Below are 23,450 nucleotides of genomic sequence, written 5' to 3' on the forward strand. Positions count from 1 at the left end.
CCTCGTTAATGGAGACACCCACACTTTTTCTTCACTTCAATTGCACTTCAACACAATATAACTCCTGCATCATCTTTAGTAAAAATAATCCTCAAATTTAAATTAATTTATTTTCGCAAGAAATAATAATATTATAAATTAATGTTCAAACTGAATTGGTAAAACAATTTACACGTCCCACTAATAAAAATTTTATCATCAGAAAGCAGTGAATCATACGATGTCCATGATGTTTCTGTTTGTGTCGGTTTCGGCGAGTCAAACAAGACAAGGTCAACGAGGAGAGTCTCCGATGATTTGAGAAATCCTCCTCGGCGAGGTTTTGTTTTGGTCACATCGGACACCCCTTTTGGGTGGCCCCACTTCCCAAACTGTCCTTTTCCTTTTGCCTATTGCCAGCTATTTCCTCTATTGTGCCTTCACCTTTCCGTAACCATATTTTTTATTTCTCATATTACCCTCACTTCTTCAAATATCATACTTTCATTTTACGAAACAAGATTTTTGTCTATGGGCCACTCCTTCTAATTTTGTTCACTTTACAATTTCTTAAAAAATATATATACATATACTTCAAATTAAATTCATAACATACATCTATTGTTTTTTACGATAATTACTATTTTAAAAACTATTTCAATCTCAATTTTCTATTGATTGTTATTGTTATTTTAAATGACTAAAAGCATATTATTGAAAAAAATATGTTAATATATTTTTGGGTTAAATATGTTTTTGGTCCCTCGAGTTTCAGCAAAATTTGAAATTAGTTAATCTTCGAAATTTTTGACAAATTTAGTCATTCATTTTTAAAACTGCGTAGATTTAATTTTTTAATCGAACTTTGTTAAGTTTATTTGACATTTCAAACACGTTTTATGATAATATTTGAGTTAACATTGAAACGAAAATATATCAAATGGTGTAAACAATTCAAATACTATCATGATATATGTTTGAAATGTCAGATAAACTTAACAAAATTGAGTTAAAATAACTAAATTCACGCATTTTTAGAGGCGAAGAACTAAATTGGAAGAGTTTCGAAGATAAATTAATTTTAGATTTCACTAAAACTGGAGACATAAAAACATATTTAATTCTATATTTTTTTACTTAATTTTGTCACTTGAAAAATGTATTTAATATATAAATCATTTTAACATAATAAGGTTAACAAATTATATCTATTCACTTTTAAAAATTGAAAATTAAAACATATAGAATTTAAAATTTAAAATTAAAATGTATAAATTTTTGAACCAAAACGAATTCTATAGATATTTACATTAAAGTAAAGTTGATGGACTTCATAGATATTTATCACTCCTGAGAAAAAGTAGTTAAAATATATATATATTTACTTATTTTCAATTGGGCAAATGAATAGAAGGGAGGGGTGAAAATGTCAAAAGAGAAATGTGTGTTGAAGACAATGGAGTCTGCCAGGTGAGGTGGGTGGGTCTGAAAGTTCCCTCTTTGAAGGTCGCTTTCTCTTTTACTGTGTTCAGTGAGGGATTTACCAGTTACCACAACCAAGCAATGCACGATTAGCCCTTCCAATTCCAATCACATACAAACACATTGCCATTACAAATGCTCTCTTTGGCCTCTCTTCCTTCGCTTTTTCTTCTTCCCTTCAGCTTCAAACCCCCCTAACTACTACCATTTCTTTTACTTCCACCTTTTTGTTTCCCGCACTTAACCCATCTTCCATTCACTAATCTCTCTTAACTTCTTTTCCTATTTGTGTTTTGTCATCTTTCATCAATTTGTTAGAAAGGACCAAAAACAAGTTCTTCTGTCATCTAAGCTGGAGCATCGAAATCCCATCACTTTGCTTTCTAGTTTCTGCACAATCTGGATTTTCCTTTCCTTTTTCCCGACTGAATTTGTACTTGGTTGTACTATTCTCCTTCAAACTTAGATCAAGTTGCTTTCTTTCTCTGGATCAAGCTCGCTGTTTGCTTCATTTTCATTGACCCTTTTGCTCTAAATACCCCTCACTTAAATATTACCAGTCAATGATGATTCTCGTGAGAAAACCCCATTGGGGGTTGCTTCTCTTTCTTCTCCACCTTCACTTCAGCACCTGTTACTCCACAGAACCTATGAACTGTACGGACACAAGCCGCGTTTGCACTTCTTTCATGGCCTTCAAGCCTGAGCCAAACCAAACGCTTGCTGTGATTCAGAGCATGTTTGATGTGTTGCCGGGTGACATCACAGTTGAAGGCAACGGGTGGGGTTACATGTTCATAAGGAAGAACTGTTCTTGTGCTGCGGGTATCAAGAAATACTTGTCCAATACCACCTTCACTGTGAAATCCAATGAGGGGTTGGTGTATGACGTGGTGATGAATGCCTATGACGGCCTTGCTGTCCTTCCCAACACCACCAGGAGGGCCAGGAATGGTGCTGTTGTGTCTCTGAGGTTGTTTTGTGGCTGCTCCAGTGGACTGTGGAACTATTTGGTCAGTTATGTGATGAGAGATGGGGATAGTATTGAGTCCTTGGCAAGCAGGTTTGGGGTTAGCATGGATAGCATTGAGAGTGTCAATGGCATTAGTAATCTGGATAATGTCACAGTTGGTTCACTTTATTACATACCACTTGATTCTGGTTAGTCTTTCCTTGCAATCTTCCTCGGTCATTTTCTTGTAGTCTTTTGGAACCAGTTTCTTCGCATGTTTTTTAGAAGAAAATGAACCTGACTTTCCAACAAGACAATGCGTAAGTTAAAATAAATAAATAAAATTAGAAAAACTATACGAAAGAAGTTCTACAAATTAGTTCATGTATAAGCTAATTTTAGACAAGTAAATTTCAATTTTTTTTCTCATTTTCTTTTTCAAAGGAACTTACGAAAAAATTTGTCCAAACATACCTTATGGATTAAAGTGTGTTTTTAGTTTGAGAGGGTCTTGTTTTGGTTCTCTTCAGTTTTGGTCGAGGATGTTTTAGACTTAAGTGTTATATTGCTTTGTGCATCTGCTTACTGTCAATTTTTGAAAGTCTGGATAGGATGTCTGAGGTGGGGCTGTTGAGGGTTATGTAGTTGGGATTTAGGAAAAAGGTGATTGGATATAACAGTGATTTTGAGAATTGTAATGTTAAGATTTTCTTAAGTCACTTAAATAGAAAAGTATACTTTATCAAAATAAAATAGAATTTCAGGATAGGTTATAATTCACAAAGCAGCTGGCAAATGAAAGATGATGTGTACATTTAATGAGCTGATTATGAATTGAAAGTGATTTCATTCACGTAGTTGGGAATTGGTAAAGTTCTTGGTTTGGCATTTAATGTGTTAAGAAAATCATGCGTGTGCGGGAAATACCTACTACTGTCAATTGCTTAAAAGTTGGAAGAATTGTTTATTTTTCATGCATTGATTACTTTGACTGTTTGAGGAACTAGATTGGAGGGGTTACGGAGTGCATTTAAACAGATTTTTCTTTGCATCTTCTCTTTGCCCTGAACACAGTAGCATTCTGTTTCGAAACGAGATTGATTTACTATTAAATCAAGTTGTAAAGTGTTGTGTTATCTTGGTAGCAGATTGTTGACAAAGAGTGCTTTATGGTAGTTTCTCCATGCAGAGTGAAAGTTGAAGAATATCATATTTTCTATGTTGCTGGTGTTAATCTGTCTGAGATCTTGAGCTTAAGTCAAGGAATGTTATCTCTGGTTATATATTAGTTTCCTTAGGTTTAGGACAAATATGATCTGTTTTGAGGTGGTGGAAGTTGCATTTCTGTTGTAGTTTAGTTGGGAGAATATGCACGGAATGACCTTTTTTATTGAATGGCCAAGCTGAAATTGCTCATTCAAATATTTGCCCATGTTCACTGCTTCAATGTTTTACGTGCAATGGATTTGTTTATATTCCTTTAGCATTATTTAGTGATGAACCAGTATTCCAAATGTATCAGTGAAATGCTATAATATTAGGCACCCTTGAATCCTTACCATTTCAATGGATTGCAGTTCCTGGTGATCCTTATCCCCTAAATAATGCTGCTCCACCAGTTCCTGTTCCCGCTCCATCCTTTGATAATTTTTCAGGTACTGATCACATATGTGAAAGGAAAATATCTTTCTTTTGAGCTTGTCTGTCATGTCCCCTACTAAATACTACGCACTTAATTTATTTAATTAATTTAATTTTTTGGTTACAGCTGATCAAGTCAACCACAATGCTCATGTACCTTTAGGATGGATCATTGGGGGCTTAGGAGTTGGTGTGATTCTAATTGGATTATTAGTTGTGATTCTCTGTGTTTGTATGAGATCATCAAATTGTTTTGCTGATGATGCCAGAACTCATGAGAAAGATGCCGAGGGCAAAATTTCTCATAAATTCCACATTCTAAGGAACCCAAGTTTTTTTTGTGGTTCTGGAAGGTACATATGTGGCAAGCATGTTGAACATAAGCAAACAGATGCTGAATCCAGCAATCACACGATTACCATTCCAAAAGTCTCAAGTAACTATCTACATACTGATTTTTCATCAAGTGTTTATTGTTCCTATTGATATCTGAAAACTTTGCTTATATAACCTGCATTCATTTTCATTCTGTCACCATTTTCCTATTAATGATTTGTCCGTTCGAATTGGAATGGATAGATAATAATATGCTCATTATTATTGCAGCTCTTGGGCCTGATGTATTTGAAATGGACAAGCCAGTTGTCTTTACATATGAAGAGATTTTCTCCACATCTGATGGTTTCTCTGATTCAAATCTACTTGGTCATGGAACATACGGTTCTGTTTATTATAGCCTCCTTCGTGATCAGGTTTGGGGTCAAGTACATGAAGAGTTGAAGTTTGTTATGATATATAGTGGGTATTTTTTTCTCAGACCAATTTTACTTGAATCCTTGCAGGAAGTTGCTATTAAAAGAATGACTGCTACTAAAACAAAAGAATTTTTGTCAGAAATGAAAGTTTTGTGCAAGGTTCATCATGCCAATCTGGTAATTTCCTTTCTAACTATCCAATCAAAATAAATTATATGATTTAATTTTGGAGTCAATTGTATGGCACATTTCAAAAGCCTGAGTTGTACTTTTGATTGATATTGTCAAGGTAGAGTTGATTGGCTATGCAGCTAGTCAAGAGGAGCTTTTCCTAGTTTATGAATATGCTCAGAAGGGTTCACTTAGAAGCCATTTGCATGATCCTCAAAGTAAGGGTAAGATTATGCATCTATGCTTTGGTTTGTAGAATATTAATCAACACTGTTGTATAGACTCCTGCTTTTACATTTAATGTATTATTGTATGAACAAGTTTAAGCTATGCTTTTATGGTTTATTTTCAATTTTTTGTGTTGCTTACAGGTCATTCCCCACTTTCTTGGATCATGAGGGTTCAAATTGCACTTGATGCTGCCAGAGGCCTTGAATACATACACGAGCACACAAAAACTCATTATGTACACCGTGATATCAAGACCAGTAACATATTACTTGATGCTTCCTTTAGAGCAAAGGTAATAAAAAAGTATAGGCTGCTACACTATTTTAATTTCAAAATGTTTCACATTTCTTGGTTGTCGTTTGTCTTACATCTCTTTTGTCTTCTCTAGATTTCAGATTTTGGGTTAGCAAAACTTGTTGGGAAAGCAAATGAGGGAGAAATTTCAACTACCAAAGTTGTTGGTACATATGGATATCTTGCCCCAGAGTAAGTAAAGTCACCAACAACTTTTTCTTTTCACTCATTCCTCCTGCATAAAATAATATTTTTTATTTCTTATACTTTGCAGATATTTGAGTGAGGGTCTTGCGACAACTAAAAGTGATATCTATGCATTTGGTGTTGTCCTTTTTGAGATTATATCAGGAAAGGAGGCCATCATTCGACCAGAAGGCACAACAACAAAAAATCCTGAAAGACGTTCATTGGCATCCATAGTAAGTTCTGCTTACAATATGTTGTTTTTAATAACAGTTCTACTGAATGTAGTTCTGCCTGGTTTTACGTTAAAGATTTTTAAGGTGTAATGTGAGTAACTTTAGCAGTAATTATCTCATCTTATCTGCAATAATATTTGATGTTCAAAATAAAGTCCCACAATTTGCAATATAATATTTTAAATTTATAAACTAACAAAAGTGACTCATGTTATTAACTAATCTGCAATTTACTTACTATGTCAACCTACTGAGATGGTTGAGTTGTTCTGTAATGAAAACATACATATAGAGCACAGAGATTTGTTGTATGAGCCATGTGGCAATAGATGAATACATACATATAGAGCACAGAGATTTACGTTCAAAATGTTACACCATTTATTGAATAAATTTCTGGCTTCTCGGACCTTGCCTTGATGTTCGTTAAATTGCAGATGCTGGGAGTTCTTAGGAATTCACCTGACTCCATGAGCATGTCAAGCTTGAGAGATTACATTGATCCAAATATGATGGATTTGTATCCCCATGATTGTGTATTTAAGGTCAGTTTCTCCATTTCACTTTTTTTTTTCTCATTTTGGATATCTTGGATCTATTGACCCGGAAAATTGAAGACAATGCAGCTCAAACCTCAAAGAATGGATATTTTCATATCTGAATTGAGCAATCCATGCAGCTTTGTAATATTAGTAACATTGCATTAAGTTTGTGTTTGGTTCAGCGTTGGAGAATTGATTTTACCTGAATCCATTCTCCAAGAATTGATTTCACCTGAATCAATTCTCTAACGCAGAAACAATAATTAGTTGCTTCACATTCAACGTGAATTTTTTATTCTTTAATTGATTTTGGAAACCAAACACGTAGTGATTTGAAATTTTTTATTCTTTAATTGATTTTGGAAATCAAACACGTAGTGATTTGTTTTTTTGTTGTATGCTATATTAGATGGCTACACTGGCAAAGCAATGTGTGGATGAGGACCCCATCTTACGACCTGATATGAGACAAGTTGTGATTTCACTCTCACAGATTCTTCTGTCTTCTGTTGAGTGGGAAGCAACTCTAGCTGGAAATAGCCAGGTTTTCAGTGGCCTTGTTCAGGGAAGATAGTTTACATAACCGGATTCATTCTTTTTCATTTTTTTCTCTGTATCCAGCTCTATACCTTTTTGGTGGGTTGATGATAGTGATGGATCCATAGGAACAGGGACATGTGGGTCAATATCCATTTTTGGCCATTTATTTTGCTTAATGTCTTATGGGCCATACCTTGATTTTTGTGTAGAAAATTTTGGATGTATTTTAGAGTGTGATAACGAAGCTAAGGAAGGATCTGATAATTTATTGTTCTGTCATTTGTATTGATGAAAGTTGTAACTCGACATTAAACTATGTTATATTCTTTGATTCCTTCCATGTCTTCTGTTCATGTAACATATTCTTGGGTTTTATTGAGAGACATGTAATGTTACTATCATGTCGCGTTGTCTAAATAATTGTATGTGTAAACCAAATTTACAATATTGGGAAAGAAAAAAATATCCAGCAATATATTTTTAATACATTTTATGTTGTTTATTGATTAAAATTTATTCAAAATTTTAAAGATTAGGAGTAAAATTCATTAAATAAGTTGTGGTATTTACAATAGTAAAGTGGGACGTTTGAGTGAGTTTTAACTGAATCATTCATGTCTGCAACTTAAAAATATAGAAATTTGAAATTGTTGTCGATAAATTTCTAGTGCAAATTATTTTATATAAATAGTGTATAAACAAATTTTAGAAAAAGAAAGTACAATCATTTTAGTGTATTTAGTATGATGGATTTAAAATTATTTATTTAATGAAGGAGTCATGATCCAAACAAATTTATGGGCCGAAAAGTCCAATAGAAAACCCAAGAAAACGACGTAGTTTGGTGTAATCCCGCGTTGGCGAAAAATTCAAATAAGAGAGAGACATTGTAGAGAATAGAACGAAGAAGAACAGACGAAGAAGATGGGTTTGGGTAGTGAGGTTGAAGACAGTGATCTTCATCGTCTTCGCTCCGATCTTTCTTCTCTTCTCCATCAGGTGCGTCATTCTCTCTCACCTTTCTTTTCTTTCAATTCAATCCTTTCAAACGCACACAATTTCATTCTTCAATCTGTTCAAATACCAGAGAACCAATGCAATCATTCATTATTTATTAACCTAACGCCCAATTTTTGGGAACGTGTAATTATAAAAATTGGATTCGCAGATTGATGAGCTTGTCGTGCGAGCCATTGAAGTGAATAATAATAATAATGTGATAAAGAAGAAGAAGAAGCAGAATGGCATAAGCAAAGATGACAAAACGCAAATTGAATCTTTCTCCCGAGTCCTTTCTGACATGCTCTCTTCTTTGAAGGTGAAACCTTACTCAACCCTATTCTTTGTTTTTTAATTTTACTGTTTTTTTTTTCTAATTTGCTTTGCTCTAATTGTAGTCGTGGGTCCCCAAATTTCAAAATGCACTTCACACGGAAGAAGAGACAGATTCATACGATGATGAAAGCAGAGCGTGTGATAGTCCTGAAGAGACAACCTTAAGTTTGGTGTCTCCTTCACCGCTTGTGTCCTGGCGTGCCAATTGCACTGTGGAAAGAGGTAGACAAATGTTCATGCTTACACCTCTTCCGTTATCATCCAAACACCACAAACAACCTAAACCACAGTTCCCTCCGTCCTCATTAGCAGTCAAACCAACCCCAGTTAAGCACCAACTGCCAAACAACCAAGACAAGGGATCCATGCTTCTTGTCATGACTCCCTGCCTGAAAATGTCCCCTCCCCAATCCTGCCTTTTACTCGAACCTATTTCCGAAATGAAGCATTTGGGTGATCACAAGTTCCGCAAGGGCACTCCCTATCCTGTTGGGATACGTTACAGTGACTCAGAATCTTCTGGTAGTGATGATTCTTCGCCGGATTTATCCTTGAAGTATCCGGAACTCCTTGGGATATGCCGCGATTCTAAGCCGGGAATTGGAAACAAAACAGTGGAAGCATCGCCGGATTGGTTTACCTCACCTCCTAAAACATGTGTTTTGCTGGAGCCACCTGATGATAATATTGATGATCGCTTGTGTGTACACGTAACTGCCAACGTTCTTAATCAACAAGCCGGCAAGTGTAAAGATGGTGATGGTGATGATGTTTGCAAAGATCATAGTGACCGAGGTAATGCTTATTGCAATTGCTCGTCTTGTTTGGATAAATTTATCAATAAGAACATATAGAGAAGAAAATGAAAATGAAAATATCCATCTCAATTTGTCAAAAAGTTAAATATAGCATCTTTTATGAAATTTGAATTGTATTGTATCTGTTGATTATAGATTATGGCTTGTGAGAGAACTTCAAATCATCTTACTTTTTATATTTCCTGTAAATGTTTGTTGAGGATTTTACCAGAAATTATTGGAGTCGTTGGTTAACACTTGACATGGATTTCATGCATGAAAATAGCTGTTATTTTTCTCTTATGTGCAGATCATTTTGTTGGGAGCTTAGAACACGTAGAGCACACTCCCATGCCTGAAAGCTCATTTGAAACTGGAAAACGACCTGGTGAAAATACTTTGAAAAGGGAGTTATGGACTAAGTTTGAGGCAGCGTCCACTTGGGGGTGTCAACCTAACTTACCCACCGATGAAAAGAGTGCCCACAAAGGGTTTCTTGACCTACTGGAAGAAGCTTCCTGTGATGAATAGTTTAAAGATCTCAAGATGTCAAAGAAGATATAAGCAAAGAATATCATCTCACTTGAAAATTTTGCCTTGTAAATGCTCCTTCATGTTGTAAGATTTGTAGAAAAGAATTTGTTCATGTACTCACGGGCAAATGCGTGCCAAACGAGCATTGTTATTTTCTCTATAAAGAAACTGCAAATTTATGGAAAAGTTTATTTTGTATTACTTTTTAAAACTTTCTCTATAATTATATATTGTTTGACATGATAGTAGTGAACCTTCATAAAAGTCTTCTAAAACTAGGGTTGTTAATCTAGGGTGTATAAATTAGGGTTTCTCAATAATTCCTTCTCCGAAATAAACTCGGTGGTTTATTTCTATAGACCGTTAATCTTTTCAAATTAATTAGGGTTTATAAAAACTACATAAATAACCTTTCAATCCATGTTCAGAAATTTAGTTAGGGTCTTGTGACTGCAAGTTTTTAGAAACATAAATTTGGCTCTTCTCCTTACTAATGTTGAATTAATGAGCATATGTAATTTAACTTGGAAGTAAATTTTTACGGCTATTTATAAGTTGCTTACTTGGTCTCTCCCATTCACAATGTAGTTTATTTCGATATTACCGCTTAAAACATCCTTAATGCAACTTTATTTCGTCCTTGTGACTTTGCACTGTCAGTTCACAAATTTTGAAATTCCTTTCTGAATCTACGGTTAAGTATTAGTTCAGGCTGATAATTATATTCTCACCTCCACGAGTAATACCCAAGCCACTTATCAACTATTCGTGTTTTAAATAATGAATAATACCTGTCTAAAATTATTGAAGTTAATTCACATTCGACAATTATCTTCACTTACCAATCGTAGAATGATCTCCACACCAGAAACTAAGCCTTCAACTCATGGCACGACCAGTACTTTTTACTGGCAATCCATCAGCTATCACTCAAATTTCACCATTTGATAAAACTATCACAACATGACCAAAGGCACAAAAGCAAACATGTCTGAATCAGAATGCCACAACATGACCAAAGGCTGTAATTTCATTGGCAAGCAGGTCAGATGAACATTGAGCAATGACAGGATTCTATTTGGTCTGACATGCTTTTTACACTTAATTATTTTTCAATCTTTTCTAATATAATGGTATTGAAAAGAAAATCTATATTAATTCAACAGCTGCCTACACTCTGAATGTATGTGCATCAAGTTAAAAATGGTCATACAAAATTATGGGATTTGTCGTTGGCATTCTTCATTGAAGCACAAAGGCGCCACGAAAAATTCAGCTGTCTGCAGCCACTCATCCAACTACCATTTCGTTGGACCAATTTGCTTTACTTCGGCAGCATTTGCATCAAATAATCACTCAGACAAGTAATCTTCTGCTCCACTAGACTGATAGTTGTCCTGGTGTGAAGCACCTCTATGTTGGTGTTCTAGACCATCGTCCATGTCTAGACGAGCTCTCTTCGAGGAATTGCCCCTTGAACTTGTATAAACCTTTAAAGCATTATAATATAGGAAATTATATTTATGCGTTCAAACAAACCGACAAACTTAACAGATAAATTCAGTGCAATACCCCAGTATCCTTCCGCTCAATCGCAGCGACACTAGACCTCCGTCTTACGGTCACTCTTGAAGGTACTGGACATTGCTCAACTTCTTCACCTGATCTTCCCTCTTTAGCCCTCTTTTTTCTTAAAACAAGTTTAGTCGGAAGAGGCTGCATATCAAATTTATAATAAAATTAACAGATCGACATTGCGTAATCAAGAAACTATGTTCCAATCCTTAGTTAAAAAGACAGATACTGGCTCCAGAAAATACCAAGTAACGTGCTTCTGAGTCATCAAATGCAACCAAGAATGTTGTAGGATCGTCTGCATCGTCACCCCGAACCTATTAAGATGATACAAAATTGTCAGAATAGTGTTAAAAGGGGAATTTATTTTAACATTGAAAGGGTTAATGACTTAAATTAATTATGGAAAATTTAAAGCCAGTCATGTAATTTTATGGTCTTTGAAGTATTAAAATGATTCAACGTACATCCCAATGATACTCGCGAATCCAAGAGTACGAGACATCTTCATTTTCATCATATATATCCTTTGACAGCTGCCATCACAAAGTTTAGACATTTCCAGAAGTTAATACATAATTATGTACAATAACTAAAGCTTCAAAATCGAAATCCATACATAGATTTAATGCATACCTCTCCTGGTGCTGGGGCCATATATGCCAAAAACTTTTCAGGATTAGCAGGATCTGAACTCGTTGCAACATAACTCTTCATAACTGCCTGCAAGCCACAAAATGGATAGGAATCAATCTAACAACATTCAGCAATTGGCACCATGATTCACAGGAGCCAAAATATTATTTACTTCATATCTCTCATCAGTTGCTACTTTCAAACGCATATAGAACCAAAAGACCAACAATCAGGTAGCTAAGAAACCGGTAATTTAGCCAGTACTGTCGTATTGACAAAGGCAAATTGAATTTTCAATGCTAGATAGCTCCACCACAAATTATGACAGAGTTTCCTTTTTTACATTATCATAAGTATTTAACCAGATCCTAGCTGATAATCTTTTTAAAAGAGGGGATATGTGAACAACTGATCATTAATACATTCATCTTTGCAAAGCTTACCTTTGATTCAAAGGCGTCACGAACAGATTTGTCCAACTTAGCATACATTTCTGAATCGGCCGTGGGAGCATTATCAAATGCAGCAACAACGAACTGATCATCATACCTGCAAAGAGGTCAGAAGATATAAGGCAGCTTTAGTTATTATGAAATATGAATGTTGTCTAACAGTTTGCATCGTCTATTATCAAAAGATTAGGCTTTAATATCACAAACATAAAAGACTGATGAATAGAACATCAGGGTGAGCAATAATGTTACTTGTGGAAGTTAAATATGGTCATCGTACCTATCAAAATCGGGCAGTAATGGCATAACCTCAAGAGGATACAAATCTTTGTTCGTTGCATGGACAGGATCAGACTTAGCTGCTTCAAACGATGCTTCAATTTCCCTGATTTGTCTTTCCCTAAAATAGAGATTTCAATTTTAGTTAGAAGATACAAATTACTTTCACATAGTAATCCATATGTCGACAATTGACTTTGTAATGGTGGAATATACTTACCTACTGTTTAGATTGTCCAAAATGCCACGCCCCTTCATCTCTCTCAGCTCCTTAGCTTGTTTTTCAGTTAAAGACTACAGAAACGTTCATAAGTTTTTGCTTGTAGAGTGTAACGCATCATCATGTCAATATATAAAGCCTAATACCTGTTTTGTGGACTCCATGCTTAGAGGAGATATATATTGTGTTTTGACAAGCCACGCTACACCTTTATCAGTAGGCCTCTCTTTTCTTTTTATGCCATCTTTTTTAATAGGTGTAGCAGCTTCATCATCCCGCAACAGTTCCTCATCTTCTGGAGCAAGAGGTTGTCTGCCACTGGGAGGACTGTATAAAAAGGTTCACCATACCTTCTCAGTTCGCATAATTCATTCATTCAAGTATTCAAATTTACAAAAGGAACAGAGGACAGTACTTGTAAACACTGAGATCAAGCAGGTCCAGAGGTATCCCTAGATCTGGCTCCACAAAAAGCTTGGGTTTGTACATTTTCTCCAGGGATGTGATTGTATATTTTGCATATCTGCCAACAATCATAAAATTACCATTAGATTACATACTGATTTTTATCCGTATATTTCCTAGCTACAGATGTAAAGTGCCGATAAGATAACATACTGATCTTTATCTTTCTTGAAAGCCATAAGCTTGGGCTGAGCACTTGGATCTGGAAGTTCATTTCGAAATCTTTAATGAGAATACACAAAGAAAAGTGTCAGTGTTAGAAATAAGCACGACAAAACCACAAGGTGGCATCATCGAAAAAATACAAATAACATTTGCCCGCCTTATGGATCATTGCCAACACCAATACAATGTCAATTGAATTGAAAAAACACTCGAAAACATAAAATGATATCAACATACTCACTTGAGCTTACACAAAAATGTCGTGGGCTTCTTCAACCTATTTTCCACCCTCTCGGCACTCAACAAAGGAGTGGATCTCCTTTCTCCCAATCGAGACCCTGCAATCATGCCATGCCCCTTCCCAGACGACAACAGGTGAGTCTTCTGCAGAACACTGTTCTGGGACTCCTTGAGCTGCTGCCTATGCTTTTCCTCCTGCCTCTGCTTCTCAAACTCCCTCTTCTTCCTCAACCTCTTTTCTTCCTCCGTCTCAGTTCTGCCAGGAGGCCCATTCACCTTTTTTGCTGGCACGGGAGGCTGGTGCTTGTGCTGCTTGTGAGCAATGCCGTGATTGGAAGGATCATATTCGCGGCGGCCGGACGTGGAAGGATCCTTGAAGCGCCGCTCTTCATTGTTCTGAGTTGCCGGGGGAGGAGGAGGGGGCGAAACAGGAGGAGGTGGCGGCGGCGGCGACAACGGCGGCGGCGGCGGAGGTGGCTGGTTGTTATACTGGTTATTAGAGGGATAGTAGGCGGGAGGAGGTGGTGGCGGCGGAGGCTGGTATGAAGCCTCCGGTGGCGGTGGAGGTGGTGGCGGATATGGATAGTGAGGGTGATGGGGATTTGGAGGTGCATACGGAGCATGATGTTGATTTTGATGTTGTTGCTGCTGATGGTGATAATTGGAATTTGGAGGGATTTGGGGAAATGAAGCATTAGAGGGATCTCCGTAAGCACCCCAATTTTGATTATTATTAGTATACTGATGATTCCCACTGGGAATAGGGTTTTGAATTTGACTCGATTGCGGAGGGAAGGGCCTGTATGAGGCCATTCCTTTGAACCACGAATCGCAGGCTAGGGTTTGAATTTGAACACAGCTGAACCCTAGAACAAACAACGGCAATATTAATAATGATCAAAACCAAAGTGGGTTCCCATTACTGAAAATCATTGTCCTGTACCTCAAAGTCGCAGAAAAGGAAATCGCTGCACACCGGCGATGTAGAAGCAGGAAGAGGTGATGCAGAGGAACACAGAGCAAACCAAATTGACGCACTCAGATGAATTTTGTTTTGCTTATGAACACAGTTTCTACTACAATCTTTCTCCCTTTTCCTCTTTCAGTAATCATTCCTGGGACTCGAGGGTTTGCTTTTGAATTGGGGAAAAAATCAGGTAATATAATAGGATTTATTATCAAATTCATCTTTATTTTATAGGTTTTTTTATAGATTAGATTGAATTTACCTTTTTGTCTTTTTAAAGGATTAATGCAATTGTTTACGTAAAAAAAGTAATTTAACCTTTAATGTTTGAAAAAATAAAAGTAAAAAAAAATATTTTCCATTATCAATATAAATATGATGAAAATTAGAAAAAAAACATTACAAAACAAATATAACATAATATAGTACCGATTTTAACTGTTATACTAATTATTAATAAAATTAATTTTAATTATCTATTAATCAATAAGATAAATCTTTAAAAAAATTGTATTTCCTGTCTGTTTTACTGTAAACATGTTTAAATTATTAATGGAATTTTAATTTTTCTAAACTATAAAGGATTAAATAACAAAAAAAGAGGTCAAATTGAATTTAATATATAAGACAAAAGATAGATTTGATAATTTAGGCTCATTAAAATGTATTCTTACATGTTTAAATATTGTAGGATGGAGCATTTGGTGGGAATATTATTTTTAACATAAATTATGGTAATTTTATATTTGAATGGAGACTTTCAATTTATAATATAAGTTATTTGGTTTGAAATTATTTTATTTGGATCATGTTATTTTGACACTCAATTAATTTTTATACTTCTTTGACATTTATATGTTTATTTTTCATATAAATGTATTTATTTAGTAACTATTTTATTCTAAAAGTGAGTTGTGTAGTGATTCTTCTATGTTGCAAAACATTTTTCATTTTATCTTTTGTTTAGCTTATTTTCTCTGAGTCCTCCATAATAACCATTTGTCTTAATCTATCTATAACAATAAAGGGGATTCCTCTTTATGTGTTCACTTTTCATTTTTCAATTTTACCCTTAATTATTATTTTAAAAATTAATTATTTTAAAAAATAATTATTTTATAATTAGTTTATTTTTAATCGTTTTTTTAAATCTTTTCTATTTTGACTGTTATTCTAAAAACTTTTTTTAACAGTTATTTTATTTAACAACTATTTTAAAATTTATTATATATGTTTTAAAAATAAATATTATTAATCTTATAAAAATTAAAAAATGCGGATATACCGGCGCGACAGCGCCTGTGTGTTCGCTAGTTTAGTATAATAAAAATGTCACTCCGTTAATAATTGTCAAACTAAAATGACAATTTATACATTTAGAGGTTAAAATAAAAATATATATTTGTAGAGATTAAAAAAAAGCATATTTATAAGTGCAAAAAATAAAATATAAGTTTAATAACACTATCATTAAGATGACATTATGGTTATTATGAAAATTTTATTGATATATTATGTTGGGTGTGTGTAAATCCTTATATTAGTAAAATCAGAATATTACTTGAAAGTGGACTATATTTATAATTGAACTATTAATTTTGTTGATATTTTAAAGTGTTTGTATAAAGTTTATTTTGTTTATATCAAATGTAAGACAATATTAAATGATTGATTTTATAAGGATTTATAAAACAATTTAAGAGTGCATATAGTTATATAAATGATATTTTAATACTTTATTATTAAAAACTTAAATTATAAATATAATTTATATTAAACGAGTCTCATTTTATTTAAATTTTCATCTCTACAATATTTTTTTTAAACTTTTTATATCATCTTTTTAAGATTATGACTTCATCATTCATCTCTTTGAAGATTTGAACCCACCTTAAGACTTTTGGTGTAGAGATAATCATAATTGACTAATTAAATTTGTGATTAGAGTAAGTTCTTTCTTTACTATTTTTCTTGATTTAGTTTTAATCTTGGTTACTATTTGTGATTTTAGATAACTCAATTTGAAACTATGCTCTTTTTATGGTCACGAGGGGTATGTTTAGATCATTGATATAGTTTTTCTTTGTATAGTTATAGTTATTTGTGATAGTTGAGTTGTATGGTGCACCTTTGGGTGTGTGGGTTCTACTTTTGAGGTAAAAGAAATTAGTAAATTAGAACAAAGCTAATTGAGTTTGAATGCTTAGGATGAGGTAATGGTTTGATTGATAGTATTGGATTATGATGGTTTGATTGATAGTATTGGATTATGATGCGATGGACTTATCCTTATTTCGTTAGTATCTAATTCACATAGAGTAATATATTTAGTTTTGAGAGATCAAGAGAGGTTCCTGCGTGCTTTGATATGAAACAAGATTGAACTACCAATACTTGAAGAGAGACTTTGGTCCTAGTTTACTACTCAATAGGAACGGACTCTGTGAAAATATAAGATAGTATGTCAAGTGTAAAATCTCTGAGTCTACTCAATATATATGTCTTTCATAAATAAAGTCAAATTTCTAAGTAATTGAGAATATTGTGAATTGAACCACTAGGTTATAATTACATATATGTATATAGGTGAAGTCAAATTTAATATAGACATTTGATTTTTTAAAAATATAACAAATGATTGAATTTATAAGGGTTACCACTATTGTAAGAGAGATACATCTTATTAAGTTATTATTATTGTTTTTTGTGTTTCGTTCATATGCTATTATACGATAAGAGAATAATACAAGAAGTGGTCGACAATAATAAAACTACTAATATGCTATTATGTGAATAATATTTACACCTTTATATAATTGTATTTTGCACTTTTATCACTTGTTAAAAGAGTTTTAAAATGGTAAATACAATATATATATATATATATATATATATATATATATATATATATATATATATATATATATATATATATATATATATATATAATAAAATAAATGATTGATTTGTCAGAGTTTTCTTATTTTATTATTTCATTGAGAGAAAGTTATTACATTGTTGATAAATTTTATTTTGCGAATTTGTAAGATTTTTTTTTTAATAAATTATCCTAGCATCGCAAAATTTCTGTAATGAGAAATTGACTAAATTTTTTAATATTTTTGTTTATTGCTAGAATTTCATCCAACAAATTTTTTATTAAAACTAAAATATGTTTTTTTCTTTCTATTTATTATATTCTTATAATATATTTATATTAGAGTGATTATATTTCATGAAAGATTGTTTATATATATATATATATATATATTTTTATAATATATTAATAATAATATGAATGATAAAAATGACAAGATAATTTAAAATGCTAATTTTATATTATTTTAATAAGATTATCAAGTAGTTAAATTTAAAATAAAAATTCTCCATTTTTTTTCTGTTTCTATTCAGACTTATGTTCCAAGATTCTGATACTTGTAGTAATGCCTGGAGAAAGACGATCACAATGTGTTTGTTGGTAAGTTTTGACAAAGCCTAAAAGGCCTTCTTTTAACCAAATATTATAATGATATTAAACTCTGAAACATGTGAATTAGGAACATGTTATGTTATTGATTGCAGAGTTACATTACATGTATATTATATATTATATATATATAATATATAAATAGTTAGTATAAAGTACATGAGTAATATTCCTGTAACATCTGAAAACAAAATTGATATTTTGAAAACAAAATATCTCAAAAGGGTGAGAACATCACTTCTGTGTGGTGAATACATATTTTTCTATGCTACAAGATTCACCAATTACATTTTTTTCCTTATTTTGCAGCTTTCATCAGCTCCTTATTTGGAGCGACATGCTATTTCCTGAGGCCCAGCTTGCCTTGCCAACTGCACCAAACAAACAACACTGCTTTAACAACACATTGCCAAACACAACAATTTTACAACACTATTTCACTCTTCTATAATCTTCCTACCTGAAAATAAGCTTCAAGTTTCTTTCTAAGTGTAGCATATTCTTTCTTCAATTGTTGAAAGCTCCTCATGCATCTGCAAGAAAAAACAATAGTATCATTGCTTAGGAAAATTCACAATTGGGTCATGTTTTTGTTAGAAATTCAAGTGTGAGTCCCACATTGACTAGAAATGAGAAAGTAGAGTACTATATAAAGATAAAGACTTATAAACTCATCGTTTTCAGATTTTGGGTTGAGAGTGGTGTCAGTGTCTTATATGATTAACCTGAATTTGCAGTTTGAAAGAAAACAAAAAGAATCAAAGAAAGATATATTACCCTTCTGCATTTCCTACTCTGCAATATTCTCTGAACAGATTGCACTCTGCTTTCACCTTTTTGGCTCCTATGCTGCAATCCATGTAAAACAGACAAAGGAATTGAAATATCAATAAAGGTGATACTTTTAAATAACATTTCACCTTTCTTTTGGACTATTTTATATTTACCTTGAGCTACTTCCTTTGAACTGATGCATAAGAGTGTCCAGCTTGTTGAAATCCAGAGGGTTTTTCTCTTTGCTACAAGAACAAAAATGAACAAATTCATTTATCAATTTTTGCTGTCAAGAAAAAAGAAAACACAAGAGAATGGTGAAATCAAATTAGCTTACAGAGCCTGCTCTATGCTTGAGATTAGCCGTGACGAATCACGATAGTGAAGAGTGACAATTTCCTCAACAAAGTTGGGATTTGCATCATCCTGCAATTCCTCCAGTTGGATAAACTGTTCATCCAGTAACCCCTGCAGAGAACCAATGTTAAGGTTTGATTTTTCCAACATTTTTTCTGTATGTTGCAAATTGGAATAAAAGAGAAAAAGATGAGATTTTGAGTCTAGGTTTTCTGCTGAGTTTTTATTACCGAGTCTTCGACATGCATTGATGTTGGTCAATGCATCAAATTTTGAAGACTCGGTAGAATCTAAATTCATGTACTGGAGAAGAAGATTAGGATGAGGGAAGAACCTGATCAAAGAGGGACTGTTTCATTGCAGCAACCTGTCTGCGGGATTGGTTTCTGTCCATTGGAAGAGAATGTGAGGAGTGAAGAGTGAAGGAGAAGAGGAAAAGGGTGAGAAGGTTAATGAATGTGGTGATTGAAGGGAGTGCATGAAAGGAAGGTGGGAAGAGAAAGGGTTTTATAGGAGAGAAAAGATGTCAGGTGTCTAGGATCTAAGAAGTGAGAAGCACAAGACAAAAAGCTTCACCTTTTGTTTTTGATCATTGATGTGGGTGGGGCTCATGGAAAATTGGAATGTTGCATTGCATTGCATGCATTAATTCTCATTCTCTTTCACACATTTTTACTTCATAAGCAAGCACTCACTGGGAGGAAGAGTATCTTCTTGAATGGTATTTGCACATTTGAATGATATTATATCACCAGTACTCATATTTTGTTTCTTCTCCCTTCACATGACATGGATGGATATACACGGATTGATGGATCACGTACTTATTCTTGTAATTTTTTTAAAAAAATCGCATATTCTGCTAAAATATTTAAGATGGAGTCGTGAAATGTTAGCTACACATCGCCAGAATAAGTTTCGAAAGTCTTAAATCGACTAAACATAAGATTGATTAATAATATAATATCAGAATTATCAATTTTAATTTATATAAAATTTGTTGTTTGTTAAATTTATTTTACTGGTTGTTACATCATGTATTAATATTTAGTCTTATGGAGAATAATTTATTGAATAAAAGAAAAAGAAAAATAGAATTATTATGTCTGGAAAATAAATTGGTTGGAAAAGATGAAACTGTGGTGAAGATGTAACAGATTATTTTACAATGGAAAGAAAGTGAGTGTACGGAAACGTTGCGCCATCATCGAGCATCGCATTTAGTTGATGTTGTTGATTGCGAACATTGCAACAGAACATTGAGATGACATTATATACGTAGACGCATTTTCAGTCCAAATCCATTTCAATATTTTTTCAATTTTTTTTATATATTGGAAATATATTATTTTCATTTTTCAAAATACAATAATGCTTCACGAACTTTTTTTAATAGTATGTTTATGGAAAAAATGGAAAATTAAAATTATTTTTTCTATAAACTACTTTTATATAATTGTTAATTTTTAACTTATACATAAACTAATCTTACAAAGTATCTAAAGATATTATTAATCAATTCATAATTCAAAATTAAACTGTTTATTTACTTTGAAATATTACAGAGAGTTTTTTTTTTTTTTTTTAAAGTTAGCAGAAGAACTATTTTTAAAATATAAAAGCAAAATTAAACAAAAACAAAAACTGAATAAAACATAAAAGATAAATATCATTTATATAATTTAACCTTACCCAACATAACACTTATGAAAATATTTAACACTTAAATGTTCTTATTAAATATGAAATTACTATATATGCTTTCTTTAAGTTATCTAATTTATTTTCATGTAGACTTTTTCCTTTTTTAACATAAAGTAGTATAAAATACTTTAATTAATATCTCATCTCAATTTATATAAGTAGACAACATTGTCTCGTGTCATCATCATGTGGCACCACGTTGAAAAAAAGGTAGGTTATGGACATTAGATGTGAAAGAAGAAAAGAATAACTACAATCTTTTTCTCTTCCCCTTTTTAATATCAGACACACCAAATTGGCATATACTATGTTCTCTCTATTAACTCATGTCTGGATGATTTTTATTTATTTTTTCACTAAAAACACACTTTTGAAGCCAGAAAAATTAAATAAATTTATGAAATATATTATTCATTTTTTAATCTGCATATTTCCATGCATCTCAGGCTAATAATTTATGGTAGGGAAAGAAAAAGAGTTTGGTTGGAAAAAAAGGAAATTAAATTAAAAATTAAAAATTTAAATATCCCTTAAATATGGGTATCGCATGAGACAAAGAATTTATCCTAAATAGCTCAGTGTTGATGATTGAAAAAACCAAAAAAAGAGAATTGCCTTTGTTAATTGCTGTTTGTATCATCACCATGCTTTCATAACAGTACTCACATTAATTAAATAAGATTTCTAGAAGGAATAATTAAATAACTGCGAGAAAGAAGAGTGGAGCAGACCGTTGATTCTATGAAAAGACATCGATAATATTTAAACCTGGTTCTCTTGTCTGATCGTGACACATTATCCCATTCCTCATCAAAATTATGTATTTCATATCAGATGTGATACAATTATAGTTAACAACGTAGAATAATAATAATGTATATGTCAGAGAACAGCAATATATTAATCTTACAATTATGAAAAATATACGTTAAAAAAAATTCAAGTGTGAGCCTAAGTTTTATATTGGTTAGAAATGAGAATACAGAGTATTATATAAAGATAACGATCCGTATATTTATTGTGTTAACGTTTTGGGTTAAGAGTGGTGTTAATGTCTTCTGTAGTTAGACTTAAATCTCATTAATGTTGTATTTTTTCAATAAAAGATTATCTGTAAATCTAACAAGTGGTATCAGTATCACAACAAAAAAATCGGTTCAGACGAGTTATGATCCTTGCAGGAAAGTGAAAAAGCAGAGGTTTTGGATTGTAAACCTAACAATATCAGTGTTGATAAGGAGAAACCAATATTGCTTCAGTTCTTCACATTCACTTTTAACCAAAATCATTTTTGAAAATTGTTATGCTTTCAAATGCTCTATGGATAGAATTCACGAAGACCCTTGTTTGAAAAAACATCGTATCTGCATTTATACTCGTATGTACAATGATTTGTATATATTTCTGTGGACAGAAAAGGTGAAGGGACATGAAAAAAAAGTCAACTGCTTTCACTCTACAAAGGATTTTTGTAGGACACGTGCCCTGTTGTTTGTTGTTTCCATTAGAATATCGAAACACGTTGCACTTAACCATGTTGAATGTGATTGCAGCAGTGAAATGCAATTTAACAGTGAGTTGTTTATTTCTTTTTTTGCCTTATTAGTGCATCTTTTTGATGAGATGTAAACCCTAAAGATGGAGAGAAGAAAAGCATGTTATGTTACTGTGAGAAGGGATGGTGCAGAGAGAATAAGGAAGAGGGGAATCAGCAAGTGACTAAAAGAGGGAAACAAAAATAAGAGAGAAAAATTCCCAATGATTGACATGAGAATTTTCGGGAAAGGGAAATAAGTGTTGGAGAAGAGATACTGAAACGAAAGGACTAATTCAACCCTCTTCCCCTTCTTCTTGCTGCTCCTTTTCTCCAATAGCATATTAAGTGTTTGATGTTTGTTTTCCATGTGTGAGTGGTCACATCTGTTTCTTTGTAAAGAGTTAAAAAGCTTAATGTTTTGAGTGAGTGGTGGAAGGAAAGGGATCAGAATCAGAATCAGAATCAGAATCTGGTTTCTTAGTCATTTTCAAGTTTGGCAGATTGTGGCTTATTTTTTCCTTTCTCTCATTACTATCTCCTATCTTGATAAGGATCCCACCGTGGACAATGATCATTCCTACCTATACTTGCATCACCGATCTAACACCAACTACCACTAAAATATCTTTTCTTCTTAGCCAATTGTAGAAATACTTGTCCAAACCATTTAAAGGACATAATATCAGTGGGTAGCATATGCTGATGTAATTGTTTCTGCTACGACCATGCAGAATCACCATTACCAACATAACCCAAGCAATCCAAAAAATATCACAACTATTGTCTCTCATTTTTTCATGTCCTTTTTTTAAACCACCAAATTCCTTAGTCACTAACTTAGCAATACCAGCATATCAGATTAACATGCACGTAACCATTCATTGCATATACTATTAGTAGTTTGTTAGCAGCACAGT

At 33.0% G+C, this 23,450-nt stretch overlaps 4 protein-coding genes across 5 annotated transcripts; 2 read left to right on the top strand and 2 right to left on the bottom strand.

Annotated features, from left to right (window-relative positions):
- The first annotated feature begins 1,467 nt into the window (after nt 1-1,467).
- Nucleotides 1,468-7,349, top strand: LOC114166784 (lysM domain receptor-like kinase 3). Of its 2 annotated transcripts, none has more exons than XM_028051611.1 (11): nt 1,468-2,622; nt 3,991-4,068; nt 4,182-4,490; nt 4,661-4,806; nt 4,897-4,986; nt 5,099-5,198; nt 5,352-5,503; nt 5,600-5,697; nt 5,780-5,927; nt 6,365-6,472; nt 6,879-7,349. In XM_028051611.1, exons 1-11 carry the CDS (start codon nt 2,025-2,027, stop codon nt 7,041-7,043), a joined length of 1,992 nt encoding a protein of 663 aa, XP_027907412.1. In that variant the 5' UTR covers nt 1,468-2,024; the 3' UTR covers nt 7,044-7,349. The 2 variants fall into 2 exon arrangements, with proteins under 2 accessions (XP_027907412.1, XP_027907411.1); XM_028051610.1 differs by having other exon boundaries at nt 1,469-2,622; nt 5,099-5,204.
- Nucleotides 7,350-7,799: 450 nt separating this feature from the next.
- LOC114166786 lies at nt 7,800-9,868 on the top strand. Its single transcript, XM_028051612.1, has 4 exons — nt 7,800-8,008; nt 8,178-8,327; nt 8,407-9,139; nt 9,452-9,868. Exons 1-4 carry the CDS (start codon nt 7,934-7,936, stop codon nt 9,670-9,672), a joined length of 1,179 nt encoding a protein of 392 aa, XP_027907413.1. The 5' UTR covers nt 7,800-7,933; the 3' UTR covers nt 9,673-9,868.
- Nucleotides 9,869-10,667: 799 nt separating this feature from the next.
- Nucleotides 10,668-14,858, bottom strand: LOC114167098 (protein PAF1 homolog). Its single transcript, XM_028052045.1, has 13 exons — nt 14,651-14,858; nt 13,709-14,573; nt 13,456-13,524; nt 13,253-13,360; nt 12,984-13,164; nt 12,838-12,911; nt 12,619-12,738; nt 12,330-12,435; nt 11,887-11,973; nt 11,718-11,786; nt 11,496-11,567; nt 11,248-11,391; nt 10,668-11,165 (listed from the first exon to the last, which is right to left on the bottom strand). Exons 2-13 carry the CDS (start codon nt 14,518-14,520, stop codon nt 11,028-11,030), a joined length of 1,980 nt encoding a protein of 659 aa, XP_027907846.1. The 5' UTR covers nt 14,521-14,573; nt 14,651-14,858; the 3' UTR covers nt 10,668-11,027.
- A 3,472-nt stretch (nt 14,859-18,330) lies between these two features.
- LOC114167472 (histidine-containing phosphotransfer protein 4-like) lies at nt 18,331-19,901 on the bottom strand. The gene is made up of 6 exons (XM_028052562.1): nt 19,627-19,901; nt 19,273-19,403; nt 19,109-19,180; nt 18,939-19,010; nt 18,622-18,694; nt 18,331-18,532 (listed from the first exon to the last, which is right to left on the bottom strand). The coding sequence occupies exons 1-6, from the start codon at nt 19,684-19,686 to the stop codon at nt 18,485-18,487; spliced, it is 456 nt and encodes a 151-aa protein (XP_027908363.1). The 5' UTR covers nt 19,687-19,901; the 3' UTR covers nt 18,331-18,484.
- Between the last annotated feature and the right edge of the window lie 3,549 nt (nt 19,902-23,450).

The sequence above is a fragment of the Vigna unguiculata genome, chromosome 10 (genome assembly GCF_004118075.2).
Source record: "Vigna unguiculata cultivar IT97K-499-35 chromosome 10, ASM411807v1, whole genome shotgun sequence".
NCBI classification, from domain to species: domain Eukaryota; kingdom Viridiplantae; phylum Streptophyta; class Magnoliopsida; order Fabales; family Fabaceae; genus Vigna; species Vigna unguiculata.